Raw genomic sequence first — 26,392 nt, 5'->3', positions numbered from 1 at the left:
GCTGTAATTTCTGAAAAATGCAGTTCTCTGAAGCACTAATACAGATGGACTGAATATAAATGCAAACCACATTTTTCAGATCTTTGTTCAATTTAAACCATGTAACATTTTCCTTCCATTGCTGTTTGTTGCATGCTTGCCTTTTAAAATCCCAGTAAGACATCAAAGTTTGTGTTTTTAGTAAAAAGCAGATTTTTTTTTTTCGCCAACCACTGAATGTCCAAAACTGAGATAGACCTATATTATGAATCAGCAGCTTATAGAACCTGTCTCAGTGAGATTCTCCTTTACAAATAAAACTTGACAAACAGATAAAATCAGATGTTTACACGCGCACATATGAAGACACATTTTTTTTACTGTCTGTAGAAAGAGCAGACCAAAGTTATCTTGTTAATAATTTAAAAAGTGTACATGGGCAGAACTTTAAGCATGTCTTCAGAGCGAAGAGGCTCTGAAATGTTCCTAACTTTATGCTTTTCATGTTTTTAAATGTCATCCCAGTAGCTCTATCCCGTCTGTTCTTTCAGAAAAGAGTTGAAATGCAGGAAACGTGTTTTTTTTATATACTTTTCCTCTGGAAGACATTCAAAGTGTATAAAGATTTCCTGACTATATTACTCTTTTACTTGCTATACACTTTCCCCCATGGAATTAATGTTAGATGTTTACTCCTGATAATGTAAGTACATGTTCCAACCACAAGATGGCGGTGTTACGTTTTTAATTTGGTTTGATTGTTGTCCCTCTCATGTTGTCATCCTGAACAGAGTCTGTAACACAAACACTGACGTACATCTGATGCCTACACACTGTTTTCCGGGGTCTGTCCTCACAGAGGTCAGAACTTTGTGATGAAAAATCCAGAACAATGACAATGAGAATTTTTTTTTTCAGTCAAATTCTTTGGTAAAAATAATGATGAATAATGTAAATGCAGATTTAATTTAGGTTTCTTTCATGATGTCACTCAATGAAGCCATGCTGTGCATTAAATTGTGATATATTCACACGTTTTCCTGTGTTTTACTCAGATGTTTTGAATTAACCTAAGAAAAGCTCACACGGCCGTGACGATGTCGTCTGGGCTGATTTAATGAGAGACAAACACGATTTGTCACTTTTTACAGAACCTGGTTTTGAATGTAGATGAATTAACTACACATTGGGTGAAAATACAAAGGAGGTTTTTCAGTTTACAGTTTCAATGTGTTCAGAAAACGTGTGTAATGAAAAATGACTGGTTAAACTGAGCGGTTTTGCCATTTTAACGTGTAGTTTGACTCCCTGACTTTACGCTCTTCCCTTTGCCCTTTAGGCTCGTCTGTACAGAAATACAGTACGTCCTCCTCCCCACTGTGGAATTTTCCTTTGGTATTTAACAAGAACACATGACACATCTGATGTGAAGCACTCAGACTTTGTTCTGGTCTAGACTGCTCATGTTTGAGTGGCATATCAAAGTTGTTCATGCAGATTAAAAGCTCAGTTTGAGGATGATGATGGTTAAAGTTACATCACCTGCACTGTAGTGTTGGCAAGTACAATGCAGATAATCAGAATATATTATTAAGAAAACGGTTATTTGCTCAGGTAAGCCAATCTAAACACTTGTTTAGGTTCAGTTTTACTAAAATCTAAAAAACATAATTGAGATTTTTGTTCTGTTATGGCCTTAAATTGAAAATGGTACAGCAGGTAGCAGGATCACAACGAACAATTATTTTAATTAACAATTAATCTGTTGATTAATTTGCCGATTAATCTGTCAATTAATTGGCAAATTAATTGCCGATTAATTCTATACACAATATAGAACGGCTTGTATTGAGATGCTTGACATTAACTTTAGTGAGACCCCCTTCTTAATTGCTCACATTTTGCAGAGTTTTCATTTAGGCCTTTTTCATACTATATTAGAACTACATTAAAAGATGCAAGTAAAGAAATAATTCAATTCCTTTTGTAATTGTTTTGTTGTTTCAGTTTTAGGCCTTTTTGATCAATCAATTTGCTAAATTGACGTTAATTCAACAGTTGATTCATTACAATTAATCATTTCAGCCCTAGAGAATCACTGACATCTTCAACATGGAGGGTAAGCCATTGCTAAAGAAGATGGGTATTCAAGGCAGGGTTGTATCCCAGCATATTACTGGGAAATTGAGTGGAAGGATGCAGTGTGGCTGAGGAGTCAGTGCTGACAGAGCCACATGTCATTTTAAATGTTCTTTTCTCATGTTAGACGTGATCTCTGTGAATCTGATGCAGAAAAAGAGCTGAACTGACTGAATTACATATTTATTTAATAACTCTGCACTGGTACAGCTCACCAATAGCTTCACAATCCTGGTCAAACATGTTAAAGCAACACAATTTTCATTTGTTCAGTCAGTGTAATTAGAAGGACGGCTTCTCCTAATTACAATAAAGAATAATAAAGAAACTCAAACTGATAAAAACAATAGGTTGATTATGTTGGTGAAACATGTAAAATAAACTCAACAAATCTTCTTTCAGTTGGTTCAGAGATTGCAATTAGGAATTCTTAACATAATGCAAAATAAACAATAAAGTATGACATCAGTCACAGAACAAAGTATAGAATTAGACTGAATAGATCTGATGGGTATTGTGAGAAATATCTTCAATACTTCTGAAAAATCCAAAAGGAATCCCTCCTTATCTGATATTTCAATGGATTTGACAGACTGGTTGATTTCTGAAGGCACATGAGATTTACTACAGTTACGTCTTAATGTTATTAAAACATATCAGATACATGAGTCTAACCATTTCAAATGACACAAAGTTTTCTTTGAGATTATAATTTACTGTGCTTGGAACCCTTACATACAGTTATGATAGGCAAGAGTGACTTTAGCTTCTGCTTGTGTTTATTTAATGAAAATAGTTGCTTATTTTTTTGCTTTTTTTTGCACAATTTTTTCATGTACACACCAGATTTAACAAACATCTCCACAGTTATGTGAATGAAGGAAGCATAGTCCGGTTTGACCCCCTGGGAGAACAGCTGCTGGGTCTCGGGTGTGCTTGTCAGAATCTGATCCCTTGGCTCTTAGTGAGACTGGAGACCTTTCAGCACTGACACAATATAGAACGGCTTATATTGAGATGCTTGACATTAACTTTAGTGAGACCCCCTTCTTAATACAACTATAACAGTTGTAACTCTTGTAGGAAGGCAGTCTGCCGGAAGTCTTTTGTGAGGTCAGACACCGATGATGGACAAGAAGACCTGGCTTAAAGCACCGTGGGGCAAGCTTATCTGTATCGCACATTTCATGTACAAGACGATTCCAGGTGCTTCTTGGAAAAATCTAAAGTAAGAGACTAAAAAAAGGGGCATAACTTAAACATGATAAAACAAACGAATTACAAGTAAAAAATATATATATGTACCATTTACATCAGAAAATAAAATGCAAAAAGTCACCCACATACTTTCATTTGTTGATGTAGTTGAACTATGTCATGCTACCACGTAACATTTTGTTCGCACAGGAATCCGCCTGCCGAACTCCACACCAGGTCCAAGTCAAACTATTTCAACAGAGCTCTGTGCAAAGGGTTGACTGATTGGTCAAAAGTTTGATACCTTAGAAATGCTCTCAGACAGCAAAGCTGACATTTCTCTTCAACCGATCTGCTTCATCCATCTGGTTTTTGTTTTGCCAGGAGACATAAATACTTTATGAGGGAAGTTTTTCTGATGTGGTGAGGATGTTATGTACATTTGTATGATTCTTCGCAATCTAACTACAAAGACTGCCGATCGGTTGAACATCTCTGTATGGAAACTGCAACGTTGTTGTCCATGGTCTAGTAAAATTTGAGGAGAATACTCTAGATAATCTTCACTGTTGTATGAAAGCTGTGTACCAAAACGAACAGTTCACGTGACTCAGAGTCGACTTTTCTGCTTTGATTATGTAGAGTCTTCTCTAACTCATCTGGAAGGTGTTCTTGTCAGGTTGCATCTAAAGGTTTAAGGTTCTCAGCAGGACGGTCACCAAACATTTGGTTTGTGTACTGGACAAAGTTTGAGTTTTCCTCAACTGTCCTCAAATCCTCAAAATGTTCCTACAGAGCTGGAAATAAAAATCGACTTGTCGCTGTATGCAACAACATTGGAAACGGACAAAATGGCGCACCGAATCACGTCAACACCCGACGCCGTACCGCTCAGTGGAAACGAGGCGCTCACATCCTACAATGCAGGCATTTAAAAAAAAAACCCAAGAGCACCAGTTCGTTTTCACACCATTTCTTTTATACTTTATTTCCATTTATAAGCATTTATCTCAAGTCGACAGGTTACATCACAGCCCATCAGCTCTCTGGAATTGTCAATGTACTGGATATCAGCAGGGAGGATGATGGAAAGACTGAGGGAGACCAGGTACGGCTAAAACAGGGAGAGGAACGGATGGGGGAGGGAGGGGATGCTAAGGTTACTGCTTCCAGATCCCAAACTCAGACCGATCAACACAGTGTTTGTCCCACGACAATCATCATCCTTATTGTTATCACCATTCAGTCGAGTGCTGTTGTGCAGAAAGGGAATGCTGGGAACTTGGAGGACTCAGTGCATTGGACCTGGAAGAGAGGAGGACGGATTTAAAACAGAGATTTATGACAGCAAATGATTTCCCTTTTTTAATTGCTTATCTTATCAACTTTATATCGGTTCAGATGTTCATGTTATATATTCCTCAAAACTTGGAGAAAAATGGCAATGTTAATATTAATCTTTAAGCAAAAAGATGTATTAGCATTGAAGATGTTATTTCATATTGTTTTGTTCTGTTCTTTCTGCCAATATGGTTCAAATGTTTAAGAGTTTCTCTCCTAGACAAAGAAACTGATACTAAATCTTTATGTATCTTTGACAGAAAAAGTACAGAATTTGTGCTTCTGTGTATTTTGTGTGCATGCTCACAAAAAACAACCTCATGTTTTTATTTCACATGACATCCACAATAAACTACATTAAAGTTTGTGGTTGTAGTGTTACAACATTTGGACACTTTGTGACACAGCAGGGATTCTTTATGGTAAAACACAAAAACAGTTGTGACTCTGTAGATATTAATTAGTTTATTTTTTCAGTCATTTTTAAAACAGGTAAAAAAATAATCCCAAATGACAAAACTAGTGAAAAAGCAGATTAACAATATTTAAATTCCTCTCATGGGCAAGAACACAAAGTGTAGACCAGAAACAGCATCAGCAGACTCAAGGCAGCAGAATATTTCTTTTACATTTTCTAAAACAGATCTCCAAAGGATTCCAGTTAAGTCTGATGACAAACTCATAAAAGAAAACATAATCAAATGTTATTGCATTTGTCTAGCACACCTTTTTTAATTTAAATTGAGGAAAAACACAGTTTTAACTCTTCACAACAATTATCCCACACCTGAATCCCTCTAACTGAAGTACAGTTGTTTTTAATATTTAGCCTGACCTTCTGAAATCATAGTTTGTTTCTTTAATTTCAAACCCCTTCTGTATACATTTGAAAAGAGTTTGTTGTAGGCTTTGTGTATATAATGCTGTTCTGAGCTCTACTAAATCACAATATTTAAAGTATGCAATGTAAGAAATATTTCATTAGTTGGATGAAAATCTGACACAGTTATAATTCGGATAGCTTTCTTCTGGAGGTTTTGCGCTGGTTTTATACAACCTTCCTCTGATCTGCACACATTAACTAAGCAACAGTATAACATGTGAAGTGCTTTCATATTTGGAAAATATATATATTGGTATTTTATTTAACTTTGCAATAGTTTTTGACATTTACATTATCAACCTTCCAAGAGTATCACCCTGAAAAATTTTGATTTCACGTCATGAGTTTGACATCATTAAAAAAAAACTTTTTTTTTTATGTTTACAAAATCACAAATAAAATGGCTTCCAAACTGTTCCCATCTGAGTTGAGCATGACTGAGCCCATCCTTACATATCAGGCTGCAGGGGGCTCCTCACGACGTCCCCTCAGCCGCGCTCTTCACACAGGCGGCGAAGGCCTCCATCAGCTCTTTGCAGCCCTCGGCCCCCTTCTCCGCCACGCTGCAAGACAGATCGATAGAATTAGACAGATAAAGACTCGGGGAAACCGAAGAATAATTCAGAACACCAAATTCTGTTGGTAAGAATTTGGTGCTGATGCTTTAAATCTGCATCCGCGGTTCAAAGCCTGTTGACTAAACAAATGCCTGTTTGAAATGCTAACAGATGTGGAAAAAGAAAAAAGAAAAAGAAAGACGTGAGCGGGAGCACGTCTGACGAGTGAGAAGGATGAAAGGAAAGAGGGAAAACATGGATGCGGATTAATACAGGCTCCCATTCAGCAGCAGACACTGCCACAGAGCGTCAGGGTGATGGAGCGAAAGAGAGGAGGGAGGGAGGGAAGAGAGTGTGGGTCCATGTGTTTGGAGGGGGAGGAGGAGGAGATTGCGTGATGAAACAGAGATAACAGAGAGTCATGTTACTGTAGGCTCATCCTCTGGCTCTCCTCCCAGGGCTTCATCAGCTCCCTGTGGGGAGCTGCTCCTCCAGCAACAGGCCCCAGCACGACTTTTATATTCACTATGTACCTACAGCAAGAAAACCTGAACTTTTTAGTTGTTTTTGTAATCATTTGTTTCACTTAGTGTTAAAGGTCTGAATCCAGAATATCTACAAACACAACCGACTAAAAAGAAGTGATTCAGCTTGTTTCTTATTGCTACAGTTCAGAATACATGTTAGAAATCTTTACATGCCTGAGTATTACAAGTTTTACTGTAAAAACAAAGGCAACATTTTCATCTAGCAATGAACGTCCCCACCCTCCAACACACACACACACACACGCGCGCACGCACGCACGCACGCACGCACGCACACACACACACGCACGCACACACAGACACACACACACGCACGCACGTATTAGTCAGGGATGGTGGATGACACCATTTCTGTTTCATTCACAGTTTTAACTCTATGCTGTTGTTTTATGAGGCACGCAAGTTACTCAATAAGTTGTTGCTAGGTAACCAAAGGGTGAGTTAGTTAGCTGACGCCAGGGTCAACTAAAGCAGTCTTTAGTTGAGCAGCGAAAGACTTCCCTCTGCCCACATTTCCCAGAATGCTGTGTGGTTCTGAATCAGAGTTCAGTGAATATTCTATCAGACGTATTATCTCTTGACATTGATCACATGTCTACCCACCATACATTTTGTTTCAATAGTTTCAGTCTTCATGGTGAAATGAAAGGTATCCAGTTCCATCTGGACTTGTGTTCATTCAGCTCAAACCCAAACCAGACAAGAGAACAGAAAATAATAGAAATATTTCTTATTGTCCCACACTGGGGAAATCCAACAAGCCCCGCCCCCCTCCGACCCTCCTGCTGCCGTCTCTCATATTTTTTGATTCACCCTTTGCTCCTCGCTCCCCTCTCTGCTGTGTCGCGTTGTTAGCAGTGATGTAACATCCAGCTGGCTGCTGCAGATTATCACTCTGAACCATACTCTGCCTGGAGGGATGGAGCAAAGAGTGTGTTTGTGTGCTGCTTGTGAGGATGTGGGAAGAAACGGGCCGCTGAGTGTACACTGTACACACCCGTGTGGTGAAACATGACTGGGTCTGATGACCCAACAAGAGAGCAACAACAGCACCCCGAGGGTGTTGAAAAAAATAAACCCTGCTACTGCTACATCGGGCCCAGAAAGTACTCCCCAAAATGTAAATCCTAAAAGTGGGAATAATTTGTTCAAAATAATGGATTTCCCATTGTCCTTAATGAAAATATTGGCTCTCAGAGGGTCACTGAGGTCCTTCAAGGATCCAAGCAGGTATGCTCACCGGATGATGGGATTACATTTAGTGAGTCTGTATGTATGAAGTTGATGACATCATCACCAACAAAGCCATTGCGTAATCTCCTCAGAGAATCAGTACAGGGTCAAGGGGCAAAGCTGAGTTGTCATAGTAACATGTCCGGTCAATCTACGTCCTGGCCTGGGACGTGGATTGAGGAGCATTAAGGAGTGACGTCCCCCGTCCTCGGCAGGAAATGGGTGATGAATTATTTAGGCTCTGTTAGGTGTAATGAGTCATCGGGGATGAATATATGTAAAACATCAGTGGGCAGGTGCAGAGGTTAAAGGTTCCCATTAAATAAGAAACTAAAATCACACGTGAGTAAGTTTGTTCACGCGATAAGTCAAAAAACATGCGACGCCAACAACAGGAAGTGATCCTCATACCACTTCCTGTTGTCTTCTTCGTCTTTCCCGCGAGCTAAAAATATCAGGTTGTTCATCACATTACTCGCACGATGCAAAAACTGTTTCCATGTCAGGTACATAGAAAATAATGAAAGAAGAATCTCTAAGATAACACAATATTTTCTGGCCAAAATTTCGATGAAGTGGAAGTAAGCATCATCCTGTAGTCCCATCGTCATGACAACCCTGGCAGAAACCTGGTTAAGCACTGTGAGACCATGAGGAGGTCTAACAGTTTCTGGTACAGGTTAGGTTACATTTTGTATACCTGTAGGTATAGATAAGTGTAGCTGTATAGAAAAATATGTCATATTAACCAGGATAAGAGGAGTTCTATCCCAGACATACTAGTTTTCTCAACATGACCACCTCAGTGTGCTTTAGCTATTCCTGGCTCACTGTAAATGTGAAGCCTTTGCTTCTTTTGCCAGCCTGGGTTAAATAAAACAGGTATCAAGTAGAGCAGAAACATGATCTATGACAGAGAGCGCTTCACCATGTCCTGCACATACAGTTTCACACATACTAGAAGATATAAATACTCAGGGACTACTAATCATTACACAAAATGAAGCCGCGTTGAGTTTAATGCTAGCTTAATTTGGCTAGCATACAAATCCAGGTGTAGCCAGAAGTGTTTTTTGATACCACCTTGGCCTTCATCATGGAAGAGACTAATAGAGACCTAATGATGTTAAACCAGAATATTTTCCTTCAAAACATCTTTACTGAGGAACAAATGAAGACAAGTTTAAGGTTGAGTAATATAAAGATCAATGACTATAGTTTCTTCAGTCTAGGCAGATGAGAAATTGTTAGCTTAACCATTTGTTGACAGATTTCACTATTTGAATGGCAGCAAGGCCTGGACAGAGAAAAGGTTAGTGTTAGGTAGCAGCTCAACATCCTTTATCAGTCTTTAGCAGCAACCTTCACAGCCAAATGTGTGCATGTACAGTTATAGGCAGCAACTTCTACATGTCACAACATGGCATAAAGCTTTTAGAAATTTTGATGATGATGCCAAAATAATTTAATTGTTCTTTTAACAAAAATTACAGACATATAATTTTTTTTCCCAGTTAAAACCTTCCAATATCTATCTAAAATTATTTTTGTCAGTCTCAAAAATATTGGTAATGATAATTTACTCTATTTTGTCCAGGTTCTGGTTTTAACATCACAAGAAGAAGTAGAAAGCAGTGGCTAAATGGGTATTGCTAACTTTAGCACATTTAAAGCATAAATATTTATAGATAAACATTTAATTTAGCTAAAACTCAATGTGAATTCTTGTGAAATAGAAAGAAAAGTAGTTGTAGAAAATACTTCATAAAATCAAAAATATACATACAAATAGAAATAGCTAAGTATTTATATTCTAGCTTAATGCTAAAACTCAATATAGAAAACTATAAAACTGAATAAGGTGCACATTCAGGGACACTTCCAAAGACACAAAATGTATGTAGGCTATCTGTGTGTTCAGCTAGCAAAGCATCGATGTAGCAAAAACATCACTTAAATTCTTACAAAATTATTAGAACTGCAGACTGAAGCAATACTACCAAATTAAAATATCAATTCCTGTAGAGCTAGCTAAACAAACTGAACTCAATAGAGATTCTTATAAAACTCTAGAATCCAGTAAAGATGAGGAGAGACGCATGTAAAGAATTCTCTGGCACCATAAGTAAAGTGAAATGCAGACGTGCTAGCTTGATAGATTATACAAATGTAATGGAGAATGATTCTTGTGAAATTCATGTCTTACTAAAACTCAAGGTCGTAAATCCAAGGTCATAGCATATGTGTTTACTATTCTACACTGTGGTTCTTCAAAACTCAAAACTTAACATGTGCTGGAAGGCTATATTTATCAGTGCTCGTGCTGCTACATTTTGGACCTCTGGAAATCTTGGGTTCAAGTTCAGCTGACTTCAGCTGCATAAGGTGACCTATATAAACCCAGAGCCCTGCAAGACATCAATGACATAACACATATATCTACTTTGAGCGTCTTGTGTCTTAAACACCATGAGGTGTAATTCTTGGCCAGAGCTCATTGAATTTCTAGAATGTGTTAAATAGAAGAGCAATTCAATGTATTTTTCAGTGACTGCACTGTGGTATTAAAACTTAACATACAACTTCAACTTGCAAGGAAAACACAGCTTAGTATCCTTCAACATAAAGTTGGCACCTGCAAATCTTCGAAGCAAGATTCATCCACGCCTTTTTTTAAAAATTCTCTTCCCCCACCTCAACTTGCAGTCTTATCTAAAGGATTCATACCCCCACAAGAACTTTATCAACTTAAACACTCTTGCCAAAGCAAGCTACACTGTTACTGCGTTCCACAAAACGTGAGCACCTCATCAAGCTATAAATAACAAGGAACCAAAAATGTTTTCAACTCTGTGTCAATGTCCTAGTTGATGTCACTCAGAGTTAAGCTCTTTTGGACATTCTCAAAAAAAAAAAAAAAAAAAAAAGCAACTACTAAAATCAAGTGTTTGTCAAAGCATCTATTAAATAAGGCCATTGAATTTTTTAAACAAATATACAAACAGCCCTGCAAAACACCCTTTTGCCTTATGTCCCTGAACGTTGACACAGAAAGAGTCGGAAGGATACAGTGGGGACAAATGGATCGAGGTGCCGCAAAGTATTGTGGGGAAAGGGAGGCTAGTGACGCAAGCAGATTCCCAGCCTCCATCCATGCGGATGGACAAGCATCAAGCATCACCCCACTGCCATACATCGTTAACCTCCAATTACTCTCCCATACACAGGATATCCCAGAGTTTTCATAGCCCTTTTCAGCACCCAGTTGGGATGTCAAAGTCTGTTACATCCACACATACAAGATGTGGACGTTTTTAGCCGGAATCCTAGTGTCCGCTGATGAGACTCCATTTTATCATGGCGCATTTTCAAATGCTGCTGTCCATAGCTAACCCAGAGATGTTGTGACAAGCTCCAAGGTTTTAATTGTTATCAGCCGCAGGGTGATGGTGGTGTTTGCGTGTGCAGTTGTCTCTCATGAAGGTATCAATCCAGCTTCTTGCAAGCAAATGAGGGTTGTACTGATCTTCACCTCAATTTGTACGGTTATGCGAATGCATCTCTGAAAGCCTCAGCAGACGGTCAAGCAGGGCTCTCTGTGATGAAGTTTTAGTGTCAAAGTGCCCAAACTTCCTTACAACACAAATTCCATCACTTACCATTTGTCCAGGTCTGCTTTGACGCTGGCGCACGCTGCAGGGACGGGGGCCTCTGCGGGGGCAGCCGCGGTCTCAGAATCCGACATGTCTGTGGTGGGTTGTGGTGCTATGTGGTGCCAAGGGTACTCTTTCTGTCCTGTTTCTGTCCTCTGGACGCCTATGGATTCCAGTGCCAGTGATAGAAAGAGAGAGAGCGAAGATGAGAGTGAGTTGGTAGTAGGGGAGGGGTAGGAGAGTGCGGGAGGAGGTGGGAGGAGATAAAACATGTGAGAGGGAAGCACACATGTGTACATAGCAGTTCAGGTTGAGAGGGCAGCGACCTGAAGCCAAGGGCTCAACATTAGGGTGAGAAACAAGGGCAAGAATTTGGGAATCTTCCGAAGTAGACTAAACTCCAGAGCCATCTTGTGTATGATTAGGTACACTGAAATGACTTGAGTCTTATGGTTTACATGTGTCTGTACATCTGCTTTTTGATCTTTTTTAGAAACCTTTTTGGGACAGTTGCTTACCTTTCAAGAACCTGGTATCTTTATGGAGACATGAGTCTGTTCCAAATACTTTGAAACATTTGGGTTGAATTTGGGCTCTGCTCCAACAAAGAATATGTCAGTGTAACGTTTTAATAAGGACAGAAAAATGAACGTGTGTGAATGAGTGTGTGTGTGTGTGCGTGTGTGTGTGTGTGTGTCCAGACTCACTCTAACCCATTAAATGCTGCCATCTAATGGTAGCTTTGTAAAAGTGATTTATACTACATTACTGCTGTCTTCACAATGACCTTCTGGCAGTCATCAAATGTGAAAACAGATTTTTTTTAATCAACATACAAGACAATAATAATAGTCAAAGCAAAGAAACTACTTTGAGCAAAAATCTTTTTATTGGACTTTCTGGTATTCATGGAGAAACATTTGGAATTGGGCAGCAACAGATCATTTTCATCAGTTGGCGTGGTGATCTTTTTTGACCAATATAATCATAATTCATGAGATTAAATGAACCATCCTGTTTAACTCCAGGCACATGCTGTTGAAAGAAAACAAAAATGCACTATGTGGACGGAACCCCTCCCCCCACACACACACGCAACTTTTATTAAAAGGGTTGTGTTTTTTGGTATTGGTGCTTTACATTTGTTCTAACATTTCCTAACAACCTATCAAGTGATCTGCTTATTATGGAATGAAACGTTTTATGATTTAGGGACTTTGTGTTGGTTATTTTCTCCCAGTAATCTACATATTTTGGTCAAGCCTTTGGATAGTGGGTAATGTAGTTCTCTAGTTAAAGTCAGGTTCCTTTCTGATCTTTAGGGAGGCTGTTGAGACAGTTCCTCACCTACCATCAGAACTAATACTAACAATATTACAGGAAAGTGACTTAAAATGACCTATCTAACTCTTCTATAAATATGTTTTCTGTATGATTTAAACATTTTATGGTGAAAATAGTTCAAATTAAGCATTGCCTGTTCAAAAGCATGAGGACGAGGTGAGGCAGTAATGAGCTGTAATGAGCATTAGATGGCGCTGTGTCGCACACAAAGGAGGCAGTTGGCGTATAGCTGTTGCTTATATTACCAATACACTACTTATAACATGTTGACAGTCCACTGTCTGTCTAAATTTTTAAATGTGTGACATATTTAGTCTCTCCATAAAAGCCCCCAAAACGCGCAAAAACTATCAGGTTCAGGTCACTGCGTGGTCTTCCTCTATACAATGAAAACCTGAAAACATAAAGTCAACGACCCAGGACAACTCATCTCCGTGGAACAAATAAAGGTATAATCATACACCATTTTTACATTTTTTTTATTTTTAGCTTAAATACAAAGCTAAAAAAAAAGCTATATTAAAAAAATCGAACCCTAGTCTGGTAAAAACCAGCCCCTTGCTCCACGCTTTGCTTTGTACAGAGATTCCCTCTAGTATTGAGAACTGATTGCTTACTGGAGGCGTGGAGTCTGTTGAAGTCTGAAACATATCGGATTTTACCCAGTCACTAATGTTTAGCATGTACTGCGCCAGCTCAACCGTGAAGGAATGAAGCTTATGGGAAACTGCGTAAGCCCGCAGGAAGAAGGGCCACAACATATTTGGCAGCAATAAAATGTCTTAACATTTCTCTTGCTGCGGCATAACTTAAAACTTACAAGCATGGCCAAAACAATGGCTTCGTTAACTCGTCAAACCACACTGGTATTGTCAAATTACAACACAGGCATCACAATTTAAAAAGTGATGGTCAACTAACAAGCTGTTTTGCGTAGAATAGAAAATTTTTAACATAATGAGCAAACTTGCTCTTTGAATGTTTACAATGGCCTATTAAGGCCATTGTAGATTTAAAAGAAAACAGGAGTACATTTCGGCAAATATCTTCGCAAATGTCCAACTTTTTGGACATTAGCGACCTTTTTCAAATTTTTTCTATAGAAAATTTGAGATTAATCTCAAAATTTCTCAAAAAAAAGTTTTTTAGCGGAAATTTACTCCTATTTTTTTTCTATTTACAATGGTCCTAATATGCTGTAGTAAATGGGTGCATTTCTGACTGAAATACCTTAATTTATGCCTATGTTTATCAATTTATTACATGTTGAACTCATGTTGATGTGCATTGAAGGACACATTTTTTAATAAAAAAAGCAAAAAATGTGTACTTAATAAAAAAATCTCACAAGCCTTGATTTACGAGGTTACAGCCCTCATGATGAAGACCTCTGTCCTGTCATATTGTTGAACATCTCTGAATAATTAAACCATAAGTTTAAATCTTTTAAAACAACAGAAGTTTCAATTAAGGTAAAAATTCAAATATAATTTTTGGGGGGAGTTTCATGTCTTTGTATGTCCCACTCCAGAAGAGTCCGTGTCTCCGGTCATGAACGTCACCTCACGTCTCTGCGTCACTCGTAATTCAAAAAGGACATGCTGTAACTGGACTCTGCAGCTCCTCAAGTAATCCTCTTCCTCATTCATTATCCACAAAGAAAGTGTCCCTAAATTACATTAGCATCAAATGTCAGCCAATTAGCTCGCCGTAAAACCTCAGCTCAAACATATCTTAGCTCCTATTGCCAAAAAAAAGCCTTTTAATGAATGCATTCAAGAAAATGAGACTGCAGTTACAAAGCACAGTTTAGATCATGACATTTTTAAAGAAAACTGCTTAAAAACACCATACTGTCAAAATACATGGGATTACTAAGGTTTTTGTAGAAGAAGAAAATATAGTTCTTTAGAGCAAATAGAAGCCAATTCCAAACTTTAGTGTGGGTGGATGAGGGACTGCATAAGAGAGAACGCCATGTACGTGAAGTTGCAGAATCCTGAGTTTTAACATCAGAGCTGGTAACCCCTACCTACAGTCTCAGCAGATGGGACGTCTAGGTCAGCGGGGCTGGAGAAGTGTCTCTGTGTCCAGGACGCAGCGGAGAATATCTAAACAAGGACTTTGACGTGCAACAAACGCTCTGGAGTTGGATGTCTTCTTTCGAAGAAAGACGGATTCTGGTTTATGAGAGTGTGCTCAAGTTCATGTGCAAGTGTACACGTGTACACGTGCATGCAGTTACGGTTTTTGTATGGCCAGGAGCAGAAAGTTAGATTGCGAGTGTCGGAGGGGGTGGAGGGTGAACAGCTGAAAGAGGGCCACATTTTTTTTCCTCAAACGGCTCACGGCAAAACAGCAACAGGCTAAAACAGAAGACACTCCCTGTTGAAATTCCATGAGCGTTCAACAGAGATTCGATGCAGAACGAAGGGGTGGGGGGTGAACGTGAATGTGACATTTAACATAGGGTAGGCTGACCGACCGCGGTGCACTGCAGCAGTCCTTAAAGCTTCTGGTCATAAATTAGACAAACAGCTCCGGTGACCCTTACATTTGTTTCCTCTGTGTGTTTGAAGATCAATTCAAAGTCAGTCTATGGGTCACGTATGAGCCTTTCATGTTTGCACATACCGCTTATATTTTGTGTAGTGACAGATGGTTTTCAGGGTGTTGAAAACAAAAACCCATAAATGGCACACATGAAGAACACAGGGGACCATGCGCGGCATGAGAGGAACATATAAAAACGTACTGGTAGGGGAGGTAATGTGTAACTAAAGGTTTGTTTGAAGCTTTATTCATACATTTAGGAATATCTGTAGAAACTTTGTGCTCTGTTTTTATCTACTACTATATTTGAAGATGATTTTTAGCATTTTAAAAACGAAAACAAAAGCCCATGTTTTAGATTTTCTGTCATGTCAGTGACACACTTGTCAGTGTATTTATTGGGAATTTATGTCATAGACCTTTGCAACATAGTTCATAATTATGTAGTGGAGAAAAAAAAGTTTTAACAAATAACAATATGGAAAATGTGTCTCCTCTCCACCGATACTCCAAATTAAACCCGTCAATCTGTCAATTCAATAACTGTTAGTCATGCACTCTATTAGATCTGGAGCTAAATGGTGACCTGGTTGTTAGAACTGTTGTTTGTACCAGAAGAGTCCAGGGTTCAATCGTAGCCTGGGATCTTTGTGTAAAGAGTTTGTATGTTTTCGCAGAGGACATATGACTTCTCTCCTTCCTGACCTGGTAAGAACCTTGATCTACGCTTTGCTTCATCCAGAGGGTCTGGAACCCTCAGCTATTGAGAAACGTTTGTTTCCTGAAGGCGTGGCCCCTGTTGAAATTTGAAACAATTGGATCTGATTTTACCCAATCGTTAATGTTTGGCCATGACATATGTCATGTGCCAGCTTGATGAAGCATGCTGAAAATTGCGTGCGCCATAAACAACCCCGTAGGGAGTAGGATCAAATATCTTAAACATTCATCTTGCTCTGACTTTAATTGCTCAGTACTTGGAAGCAACACGGACTGAATTGCTTCATTCCTTCACTGCTATTGCCAAACTACAACCTTATATTTTCAGACCAGTTCTAAAACAGAACAGAAAATCAGTGTCATTGTTAACAGCTCTTCGATTTGTTACAGGCAACGTCTTTCCTCCTGCAGCTCAAAAACCTGCGTGCCAGGTTTATTGTTCAACTTTCTTTTTGAATTGCCCTCAGGAATCAGTGTGTGCATCGATGTGTGTGTCGGTGTAATGGCCTATGATGAATCAGCAGCCTGTTGAGGATGTACCTGTTTCTTTTCAAAGTACCACTGGAGACAGGGACAAACCCTTCCACAGTTTAAAGGTTTAAAGGACAGACTCCACAAATCTGCCCTCTGGGGAAGAGAAGCAAGTAAAAAAAAAAAACACTGCTGAAAGAGAGTCAGAAGAAGATCTGTTTGCTTGCCACAAGCCATAGAGCCATGCAGCTATTGTGTGCTGGAGATTACCATGAACACACCATCCCGTCACGGTATACGGATGCCTTCAACAGGGATTGTTGGAATTAATGGGAAGATGGGTGGAGTTGGATACGCAGAGATCCTGGAGGAAAACCTTTTGGAGGTTCACCTTCCAGGAGGACAAAGATCCTAAATATGCATCCAGAGCCACAAAGGAATGGATTAGATTAAAGCACATATGTGTTAGAATGACCTAATAAAAAAAGAGGATTGGATGGCACTATTAGTAAGGGAGGTATTTTTGTTACTGCCCAAAAATGCACATGCTGTATCTGTGAGGTTGGTTAACTAGCTATTGGAGATATTGATACTGTCTGATCTCTAACAGAACCCAGTAGAACCCTACATATTGATTTACATAGTCACCTCTGATTTGGTTTGAATCCACACTCCCTTTTAGAAATGAATTAAGATTAACTGGAAGTCAATCCCGTGAAAGGAATACTGACATTTCTACCCACCAATATTCTAAGATAACTACTGTCTGCATTAACCCCGTTAACCCCACAGTGTAACCGGCTTTTCACTGATTGAAGTAAACCCCTTGCACGCAAGTACTAATGAGCATTATTGTTCCCGTGGTAACCACATTAGTGAAATTGGCTTATCCAGATCAATTGTAAGATCACTGCCCAAACAGATGCCCAGAAATAAAGACTGTAAAGAAGATCTACCAGCTGTTTGTTGTGAAAAGACTGATGATGCAATGGAGATGTTTGGCCAGATTCTAACTGGGACACAGCACACCTTTTAGACTTGAAAGCTATTTTTTTTACCCAGTAAGATGCACATGGGCATATTAGGACCATTGCAGATAAAAAGAGGAGTAAATTTCCACCAAAAAACTCAAATATTTTAGATTAACTTCAGGAATTTTCTAGAAAAAGCTTGGAAATTGCAGTGCTGGAAAGAGTGAAAATGTGAGAGAAGAAAACGTTGAAATTTTTAGGATAATTTCAGAATCTAAAAAAAAAACGTGGACATTTCTGAGTTTGAAATGTTAAAAAATTGCTAGAAAAAAATCTGTAGGATTAGACATTTTCTTGAAAGAAAAATTGAAAATGGAAGTTTCAAAAGTTGAAAATTTCCAAGTCAACATCCATTTACAACAATGTAGGATCATCGTTTCCAAATTTGTAAATTCTCGACTATTGGACATTTTCTGAGTTTCAAAAGTCAAAAGTTTGCAACTTTTGAAACTTTAAATTAAGCTCAGTTAATTTCTAGCAATTTTTCAACTTTTCAAACTCAGAAATTTCCATGTTTTTTTCTAGAAAATCTTTGAAATGAGTCTCAAAATTTCTTATGTTCTTATGGTGGAAACGTATTCCTGTTTTCTATCTAAGATGATTCTAACATGCCGTTGTAGCAATGTGATTATTTAGCTCTAGAACAAGGCTTTTAACATCCTTCCTGTGTAAGTACATATTTTCACGTGATCTCAGTATGTTGTGCTGTATTTAGATCACAAAGGATTTTCCCTTTAAGTTCAGATGGAAACTTGCTCTTCCACATATTTCCACCAGATGTCGCCATAAACACTCTGCCAGTTCAAAAGCCAACATCTGTGGACAAACTGAGGTGAGCTAAACCGATGCTGACATGTCAGCAAAATAAGTAACACACTCTTAGAAAAATTTTATTTTAACCTTCAAGTATAAACATCAAACTTACATTGAAGAGGGAATGTTTTAAAATAAAAGTTTAAATAATTGCCCAATATTCAATACTGAAATGTATAACTTCTTTATCGCAGACAATCAGATACAGGGAGATAAATCAATGACTTTTGTGGCCATATTTCATGTTAAAAGGACTGACTTCAAACAAAAAGAATTCAGTCATTTGTACAATCATACTTCAAACTGCAGCTCAGTCTGAGGGTTTCGAAGAAAAGGCCCTCAACATCTTAAACATTTGGACATTTCCTGCAGCCAAAAAAGTGACTGAAAGCTGAAAGACTTGCAAATGCACAAAAACAACAAAAAATAATAATATATTCAAAAGATTTGAAAACTTGAGAGATTTTCTCTGTTTCAGAAATGTGTGACATAATTTTTATTGTCCAAGTTAATTTTGTGCGGTAAAAGGTGCCTTTTATAGAATAATAATAAGCAGGGGTGAAAGTAAGGGGGTACGGCAGGGTACTGCGTACCCCTAAAAGATTTAGCGGGGATACCCAGTACCTGCAAGAGAGGGGAGCGGCTGTCTGCTGTAAATAATCAATGGGTTCACTGTGCAGCCGTGAGTGCGCCCACTAATCAACCGTGACTGATTAGTTTTTCAAGAACAATCTAAAACACGACTTAATCAGTAAATAAATAGCTTTTTTCCCATTTTATATTGTTTCTGAACTGTTCATGCTTTACTAGAGCAGCGGTGCAACACGTCGATCATGGAAGGTTTTGAGTCGATCTCGGCATTAGGTGACAAACTGAACGCCGCCAGGAGGCTGAGACCAGCACGTCCTGCTCTGACTGGCTTAAAACATTCGGAACTTTATTAAAGAAAAACAACAACAAAAAAAATCAACAAAATGTTTTCAAATTAATGAACCAACAACAATAATAGTCTCAGTGATTATTGTTTCAACAAGGTGTTGCGCAATTCTGTGCGTTTCGGTTCCATTACCAAAATAACCAGAAAAGCAGGAATTAAAAATTAACTAATCAAATACCGCTGTGTTTAGGGAGGCTTATTAATAATCGCAAAATAAATATCAAGCCTGAAAACCTGATATCATAACGGACTGAATGTTATGTTTTTAACGTAATCCCTGGTTGGCTTGCGGAGCGCAGGCGGTTGCCACGACAACGGGTGTGCTTAAATGACAGAGAGAGAGAGAGAGAGATAGAGAGAGAGAGAGAGAGAGAGTAAAAATGTGCGAGTGGTTTAGAGTTGATCACCTGTTCGGGTTGTTTACCTTTGTCTTGGCGCATCACAGCTGCTGTAGTTTCTGAACGTTCAGTAAAGACAAACTTGGACTAATTACCTCGTTCTTTGTGAGTATACGTCATTTACAACAAACATCAAACACAGTAAATATGTTTCATTAAGTATTTAACAAACAAATGGCTTCTACCGCGATAATTCTGTGAAATTAAATTGTCTAATATAAAAAATAGTTTGCTGTCAGGCTCAGAGCCTGAGAGGATTTTTCTCTATCAGACTTTTTTTGCCTCTTATTTAGTGGAAATATTGATGTTGATGAGATTTTCTCCAATATGATAACCTTTTTCAACCTTTATAGCTCCACTGTTGAAAATGAAAAGTTAACATTCACAAATGACATTGAAATAAAATCCAGTCCATCTTTGAGGTGATTCTCTGGAACCTGTTGGGGGAAAATATCCCAACTTCAGAAGATGAGCTTTAACCTAACAGAGCTCAGTGGTTCCTCCTATCAGTGTGAGAGTCAGGGTGAGGAGGCGCCATGTTAGGAAGAGAAGTGGAAGCTGCGGGATCTTCAGAACAAACAGGTCATGATGCTGGGCTACTGATTTTCCCTCTGTCTGGACACAGGATCAATAGAACCAGTTTAAAAGATAAAATTAATGGTTATATGCCAGACATGGAAAACTGGGATGATGCCACGATGTTCAGGATTTAGGTCTCATGGCATCTCAAGGTGTCAACATTGCAGCCATGCAGTGGGCTGAGGGAGGAAATTATATATATATATAACATTTTTAATTTATTTTTTGTCAAAGTACCCCAAAGAATTTAAAACTACTTTCACCCCTGATTATAAGAAAAATATTCTCACTATAACTAACAAATCTGCCCAGACACTGCTAGGCACTGTCTGACAGATCAGATGAATCCTGCTGAGGTGGCCCACTGTTCATGACCAGGTGGTCACCAGTGACGTTCCTAACAAAATGAGGAAAACTTAGTGTGAAAGCTGTTGCCTTTATTCATCACTTCAATCAACACGAGGGAGGAACTTTTTCCACTTCAATGCCATGCATACACACATGCATACACACACACACGCATACACACACACACACACGCACACGCCCGCACACGCACACACACACACGCACACACACGCACACACACACACACGCACGCACGCACACGCACACACACGCACGCACACGTTTATACTATCACCTCACCTCATCCTGCTGCATCCATTCAAAGCCCCTTCACCATGTTTCTCATTATAAACTGGTCAAAGCAAGTTCTGGACAATTAGTGCAGACTCAACCCGCTGCTCCATAAACAAAGTGTCAGACCTGAGCAACTATAAAATGGAAGCAAAATGCAGCAAAAGAGCGAAAAACAAGTAACTGGGCCAAGAAGAAGAAGAAAGAACAGACTGAGAACCTGCAGGACAGACAAGAGAACGATGGCTCAGAGAAGAATCAGCGGAGGAAAACTCTTCATCACAGGCGAGATGGTTTTTTTATTTTCTGTGTTTTAACAAAAAAATTATTAATGCAATATTATACAAAACGATGAAAATACATTTGTTTGTGACTTTCTAAGCTGCAAGAACAAGAAACGTGGTCAGATTTCAAACCCACCTATGGAAGTCTGATGATCAGGAATGTTTCTTGAAATTTAATATCTTTGGGTTTTAAAAAATACAGACATTTAGGTAATGCTTCTTTAATAAAAAGATAAACCACAACAGCCAAAACCAAGCCCAGAGTTTGGCTGGAACACGGATTTCACACAATCATAGCTTTGAGCAAAAATACAATGGTTTTGTGGTTTTCAGTTGTAATTAAAGAACAAACGTGATTAGCTGTAAATTGATTCTGATACACAAACATAAAATTTCTCATAATTCTAGTATGAAAAACCACTAAAATTAAGAATTTTTAAGTGCTTATTGCACGCTTTTGTTGTTACATTTTAAACTGATTGAGTTATCAGCCTTTGGTTTCCACATCATCACAGTCTGCTTTTTTGCAACTAGAAGTCTTCTTTGCTGGGAGAAAATTCAAGGAAAAGTGTAGCAGCCTTTCTTCAGCCAGCTGACTGGCAGTGCACAGCAACAGATGGGGAAGGGAGACTTCTCTAAATGAGAAGTCTGAAACGTGACTGAAACATTTTGTGACTGTCAAACTGCTACTTCTTTAAATGCTGGAACACCTTGATACCAGTAGCTAACATCTACTTAGTGATAAGTAATAATATTTACCAGAAACAAACCATATTTAGACACCGAAGCTGCAGAACTCAGAGTCTAAAAGGTGTCTTGTCTCTTGTGTCCTGCTCCAGTGGTGTACCTGGTGGCCATGTGCAGAGCCGTGCCCGTCAATGACCTGCTCGACCGAGCCTCACAACGCTCCGACAAAATGCACTCTCTGAGCACGCTGCTCACCCAGGAGATGGTAAGACCTCTCTGCTACCTGATTAAACCCAGTCCGATCACTTCTATGGCTTTCATTAGATGTCCTTGTGCTTGAGTGAACTCTTAGAGGTCCCACTGGTTCTTGATAATGTTCAGAGATGTTGTCTTCTGGACATTGTGATGATCACCCTTTTCTTCTCCTAGGACTCTCACTTCCCTCCTTACGGTAGGATGCAAATGCCTCGTCCTGCCGACTGCCACACCTCCGCTCTACAGACGCCCAATGACAAAGAGCAAGCTCTGCAAGTATCTGTAAGTTGGTTTGGGATTTGCTCTTTTGTGAGCTTTTCTCTACTGAAAGACTTGTCTTTGAACAACTTCCTCATTGTTCTTTCACATGCTGGCTTCTCCAGGAGTCTGATCTGATGTCTCTGGCCCGCTCCCTGCTCCAAGCCTGGGTGGATCCGCTGGCAGTCCTGTCTACCAGTGCCATCACCTTGCCTCACCCATCCAAAAGCAGCATATCAAGCAAGATCCAGGAGCTGCAGGAGCATTCCAAAAGCCTGGCTGACGGTCTGAACATACTGTCCGGCAAGGTGGGCAAGACTTCTTACACCTAATGTGGTTTTTGATAAAATGCTCCCCACTTGTACCTTAACAGTCTCCCTCTGTTCCAGATGGGTCCGTCTGCTCAAGCCATCTCCTTCCTGCCCTACACCGGCGGGACTGACCTGGGCCAGGACCGGTTCACCATACTAAACAAGTTCAACTTCCTGCTGTCCTGCCTTCGCCGCGACTCGCACAAGATCGACAGCTTCTTGAAAGTCCTTCGCTGTCGCGCAGCGAAGTTGCAGCCCGAGTTGTGCTAAGGCCAGCGTGACTCTGGGGGGAGTTCTGCTTCTCACTATCTACTAGCTTAGAGCTAGCACTTCAACACCATTCTAATTGTTGAGTAGTAGGTAGTGAAAGTTTTCAGAGCATGGAGATATAGAGGAGGTATATAGAAGACAGAATGTGGAACTTTTAGCAGTTACTCAAAACACTCAATGCCCAAATTATTTGTCGTCGTAAACCATAGGAATTTGGTCAAAAAGGAATTTATTATTTTTTTATAGGGACCGATTTCTCCTGTTAATGGCATCATTTCCGCTTTAGTCAACTGTAGTCATTGCTGCCTTTTTTTTTTTACCGGGGCATTCTTTCCAGCTGGTCTGGCATTACAATTTGGCCATTGCTTCCTAACCTAACTCAGTATCATCCATATCTTGCCTCCTCCTCGTCTCGTCATTCTCTGAAACAGTTCTCCCCTCAAAGTCAGACTCCCCAACAGCTGAGCGCTGAAGCACAGGGTTTCTTCTTCTTCCCCAGTTTTACTCTGCAGGATTTGCACTTTAGATTTATTCCCAACTTCAATACAGTGTCTGTCACTGAATTGTTTCCTTTATGTCTGTTTATCAATAAATATTATTTCTTGCACAGTGAAAACTTGTCTTTTTTTTCAGTCGAATATCAGAAAGGCCTCATTCCTAGAATGTATTACTTACAGATTATTACAGAAACTGTCTCCATGGTAACATGAAGGGTGCTAGAACAGACAGGTAGGGGCCGTGACAGACGTTGCTCCTCCCCAGCTCAGCGGCGTTGTATGAGGGGCCGTTTAGGACAAAATCTATGTTTTGTCTCTCACACACTACAAGAAACTCACGCACACTCCAAAAAAACATCACGCACACTCCAAAAAAACATCACGCACACTCTAAAAAACATCACGCACACTCTAAAAAACATCACGCACACTCCAAAAAAACATCACGCACACTCCAAAAAAGCATCACGCACACTCTAAAAATACTCAAATTGCGTATACATACTACTAAAATGTCTCACGCACACACATTTTATCTTTCTTGCACACATACACTGTACTAACAACTCGCACACACACACAAAAGCTATATTTCTCGCTCACATACACACTACTAACATCTCGCACACACACACAAAAGCTATCTTTCTCGCTCACATACACTACTAACATGTCGCACACACACACAAAAGCTATCTTTCTCGCTCACATACACTACTAACATGTCGCACACACACACAAACGCTATCTTTCTCGCACACATACACGGTACTAACTCGCACACACACACAAACGCTATCTTTCTCGCACACGTACATAAATGCTATCTTTCTCGCACACATACACTGTACTAACAACTCGCACACAAATGTTTCTCTCACATACACAAGACTAAAGTTGCGCGCACACACTCACACACTCGTTTTATGTATGTGTGAGAGCGAGACTCTTTTTTTGAATGTGTGAGAGCGAGACTCGTTTTTCGAATGTGAGAGCGAGACTTTTTTTGAATGTGTGAGAATTGTCACGGAAGAGGCGGGGCATAATTTTTTGATCAACTGCGCATGCGTTGATCCTAAACTATAAGCTTCGATTGTTGACTCACTGTATGTTCTATTACTTAGTATATTTGTGCTTTTAAATATATATAGAACTTTAAACTTTCTTGTAACTTAAATGTACTATAGAAATAAATAAATCTGATTGATTGATTAGAAATAGCAAAATTGCTGTAGTACAATCTGTCCACTGGGTGCCAGCATTACAGCCAACTAGTGCCGAAGAAGAAAGAGTCTGCTATACCGAACATGGCTAACTCTAGTTCAAACCGAGGCGGTATTGGACCGCAGTGAAGTTAGTTTCAAGTTGGATATTCGATATTCGAGCTCCGGGGAGTAGGGGCGTTTAGCACAAGGTTGATCCGATTTATGAACGCTAATGTCGGCCGGGGGTTCTCCACAACTCCCGGCCGCAGCGCACCAAGGTTTACTCTTTCTTCTTCGGCACTAGTTGGCGCCGGTTAATAATTCCTGTAATGCTGGCACCCAGTGGACAGATTGTACTACAGCAATTTTGCTATTTCTAATCAATCAATCAGATTTATTTATTTCTATAGTACATTTAAGTTACAAGAAAGTTTAAAGTTCTATATATATTTAAAAGCACAAATATACTAAGTAATAGAACATACAGTGAGTCAACAATCGAAGCTTATAGTTTAGGATCAACGCATGCGCAGTTGATCAAAAAATTATGCCCCGCCTCTTCCGTGACAATTCTCACACATTCAAAAAGAGTCTCGCTCTCACATTCAAAAAAAGTCTCGCTCTCACATTCAAAAAACGAGTCTCGCTCTCACACATTCAAAAAAAGAGTCTCGCTCTCACATTCAAAAAAAGAGTCTCGCTCTCACACATACATAAAACGAGTGTGTGAGTGTGTGCGCGCAACTTTAGTCTTGTGTATGTGAGAGAAACATTTGTGTGCGAGTTGTTAGTACAGTGTATGTGTGCGAGAAAGGTAGCATTTATGTATGTGTGCGAGAAAGATAGCGTTTGTGTGTGTGTGCGAGTTAGTACCATGTATGTGTGCGAGAAAGATAGCGTTTGTGTATGTGTGCGAGAAAGAGCGTTTGTGTGTGTGCGAGAAAGATAGCATTTGTGTGTGTGCGCGACATGTTAGTAGTGTGTATGTGTGCGAGAAAGATAGCATTTGTGTGTGTGTGCGAGAAAGATAGCTTTTGTGTGTGTGTGCGACATGTTAGTAGTGTATGTGAGCGAGAAAGATAGCTTTTGTGTGTGTGTGCGACATGTTAGTAGTGTGTATGTGAGCGAGAAAGATAGCTTTTGTGTGTGTGTGCGACATGTTAGTAGTGTATGTGAGCGAGAAAGATAGCTTTTGTGTGTGTGTGCGACATGTTAGTAGTGTGTATGTGAGCGAGAAAGATAGCATTTGTGTGTGTGTGCGAGTTGTTAGTACAGTGTATGTGTGCAAGAAAGATAAAATGTGTGTGCGTGAGACATTTTAGTAGTATGTATACGCAATTTGAGTATTTTTAGAGTGTGCGTGATGCTTTTTTGGAGTGTGCGTGATGTTTTTTGGAGTGTGCGTGATGTTTTTTAGAGTGTGCGTGATGTTTTTTTGGAGTGTACGTGATGTTTTTTGAGTGTGCGTGATGTTTTTTAGAGTGTGCGTGATGTTTTTTAGAGTGTGCGTGATGTTTTTAGAGTGTGCGTGATGTTTTTTAGAGTGTGCGTGATGTTTTTTTGAGTGTGCGTGATGTTTTTTGAGTGTGCGTGAGTTTCTTGTAGTGTGT

General features: G+C 39.4%; 1 protein-coding gene and 1 long non-coding RNA gene across 4 annotated transcripts in view; one reads left to right on the top strand and one right to left on the bottom strand.

Moving 5' to 3' along the window:
• LOC108166503 (uncharacterized) overlaps positions 1-15,042 on the bottom strand; it is a 123,871-nt gene extending 108,829 nt beyond the window's left edge. The window contains exons 1-4 of one of the 3 annotated variants that reach the window (XR_001776863.2): positions 14,907-15,042; positions 11,537-11,693; positions 5,993-6,102; positions 4,273-4,620 (exon numbers count right to left, since the gene is read on the bottom strand). This is a non-coding gene — a long non-coding RNA (uncharacterized LOC108166503). Of the gene's footprint in view, positions 1-2,596; positions 4,621-5,992; positions 6,103-11,536; positions 11,777-14,906 lie in introns of those variants that run through there. The other 2 variants (XR_001776864.2, XR_014088474.1) reach the window with 2 other exon arrangements.
• A 6,133-nt stretch (positions 15,043-21,175) lies between these two features.
• Positions 21,176-23,696, top strand: prl (prolactin). The gene is made up of 5 exons (XM_008415260.3): positions 21,176-21,300; positions 22,139-22,251; positions 22,416-22,523; positions 22,625-22,807; positions 22,889-23,696. Exons 1-5 carry the CDS (start codon positions 21,258-21,260, stop codon positions 23,078-23,080), a joined length of 639 nt encoding a protein of 212 aa, XP_008413482.3. The 5' UTR covers positions 21,176-21,257; the 3' UTR covers positions 23,081-23,696.
• The last annotated feature ends 2,696 nt before the right edge of the window (positions 23,697-26,392 follow it).

Source organism: Poecilia reticulata, chromosome 8, assembly GCF_904066995.2.
Source record: "Poecilia reticulata chromosome 8, P_reticulata-male-v2, whole genome shotgun sequence".
NCBI classification, from domain to species: domain Eukaryota; kingdom Metazoa; phylum Chordata; class Actinopteri; order Cyprinodontiformes; family Poeciliidae; genus Poecilia; species Poecilia reticulata.
This window is presented reverse-complemented; position numbering and strand designations above follow the sequence as displayed.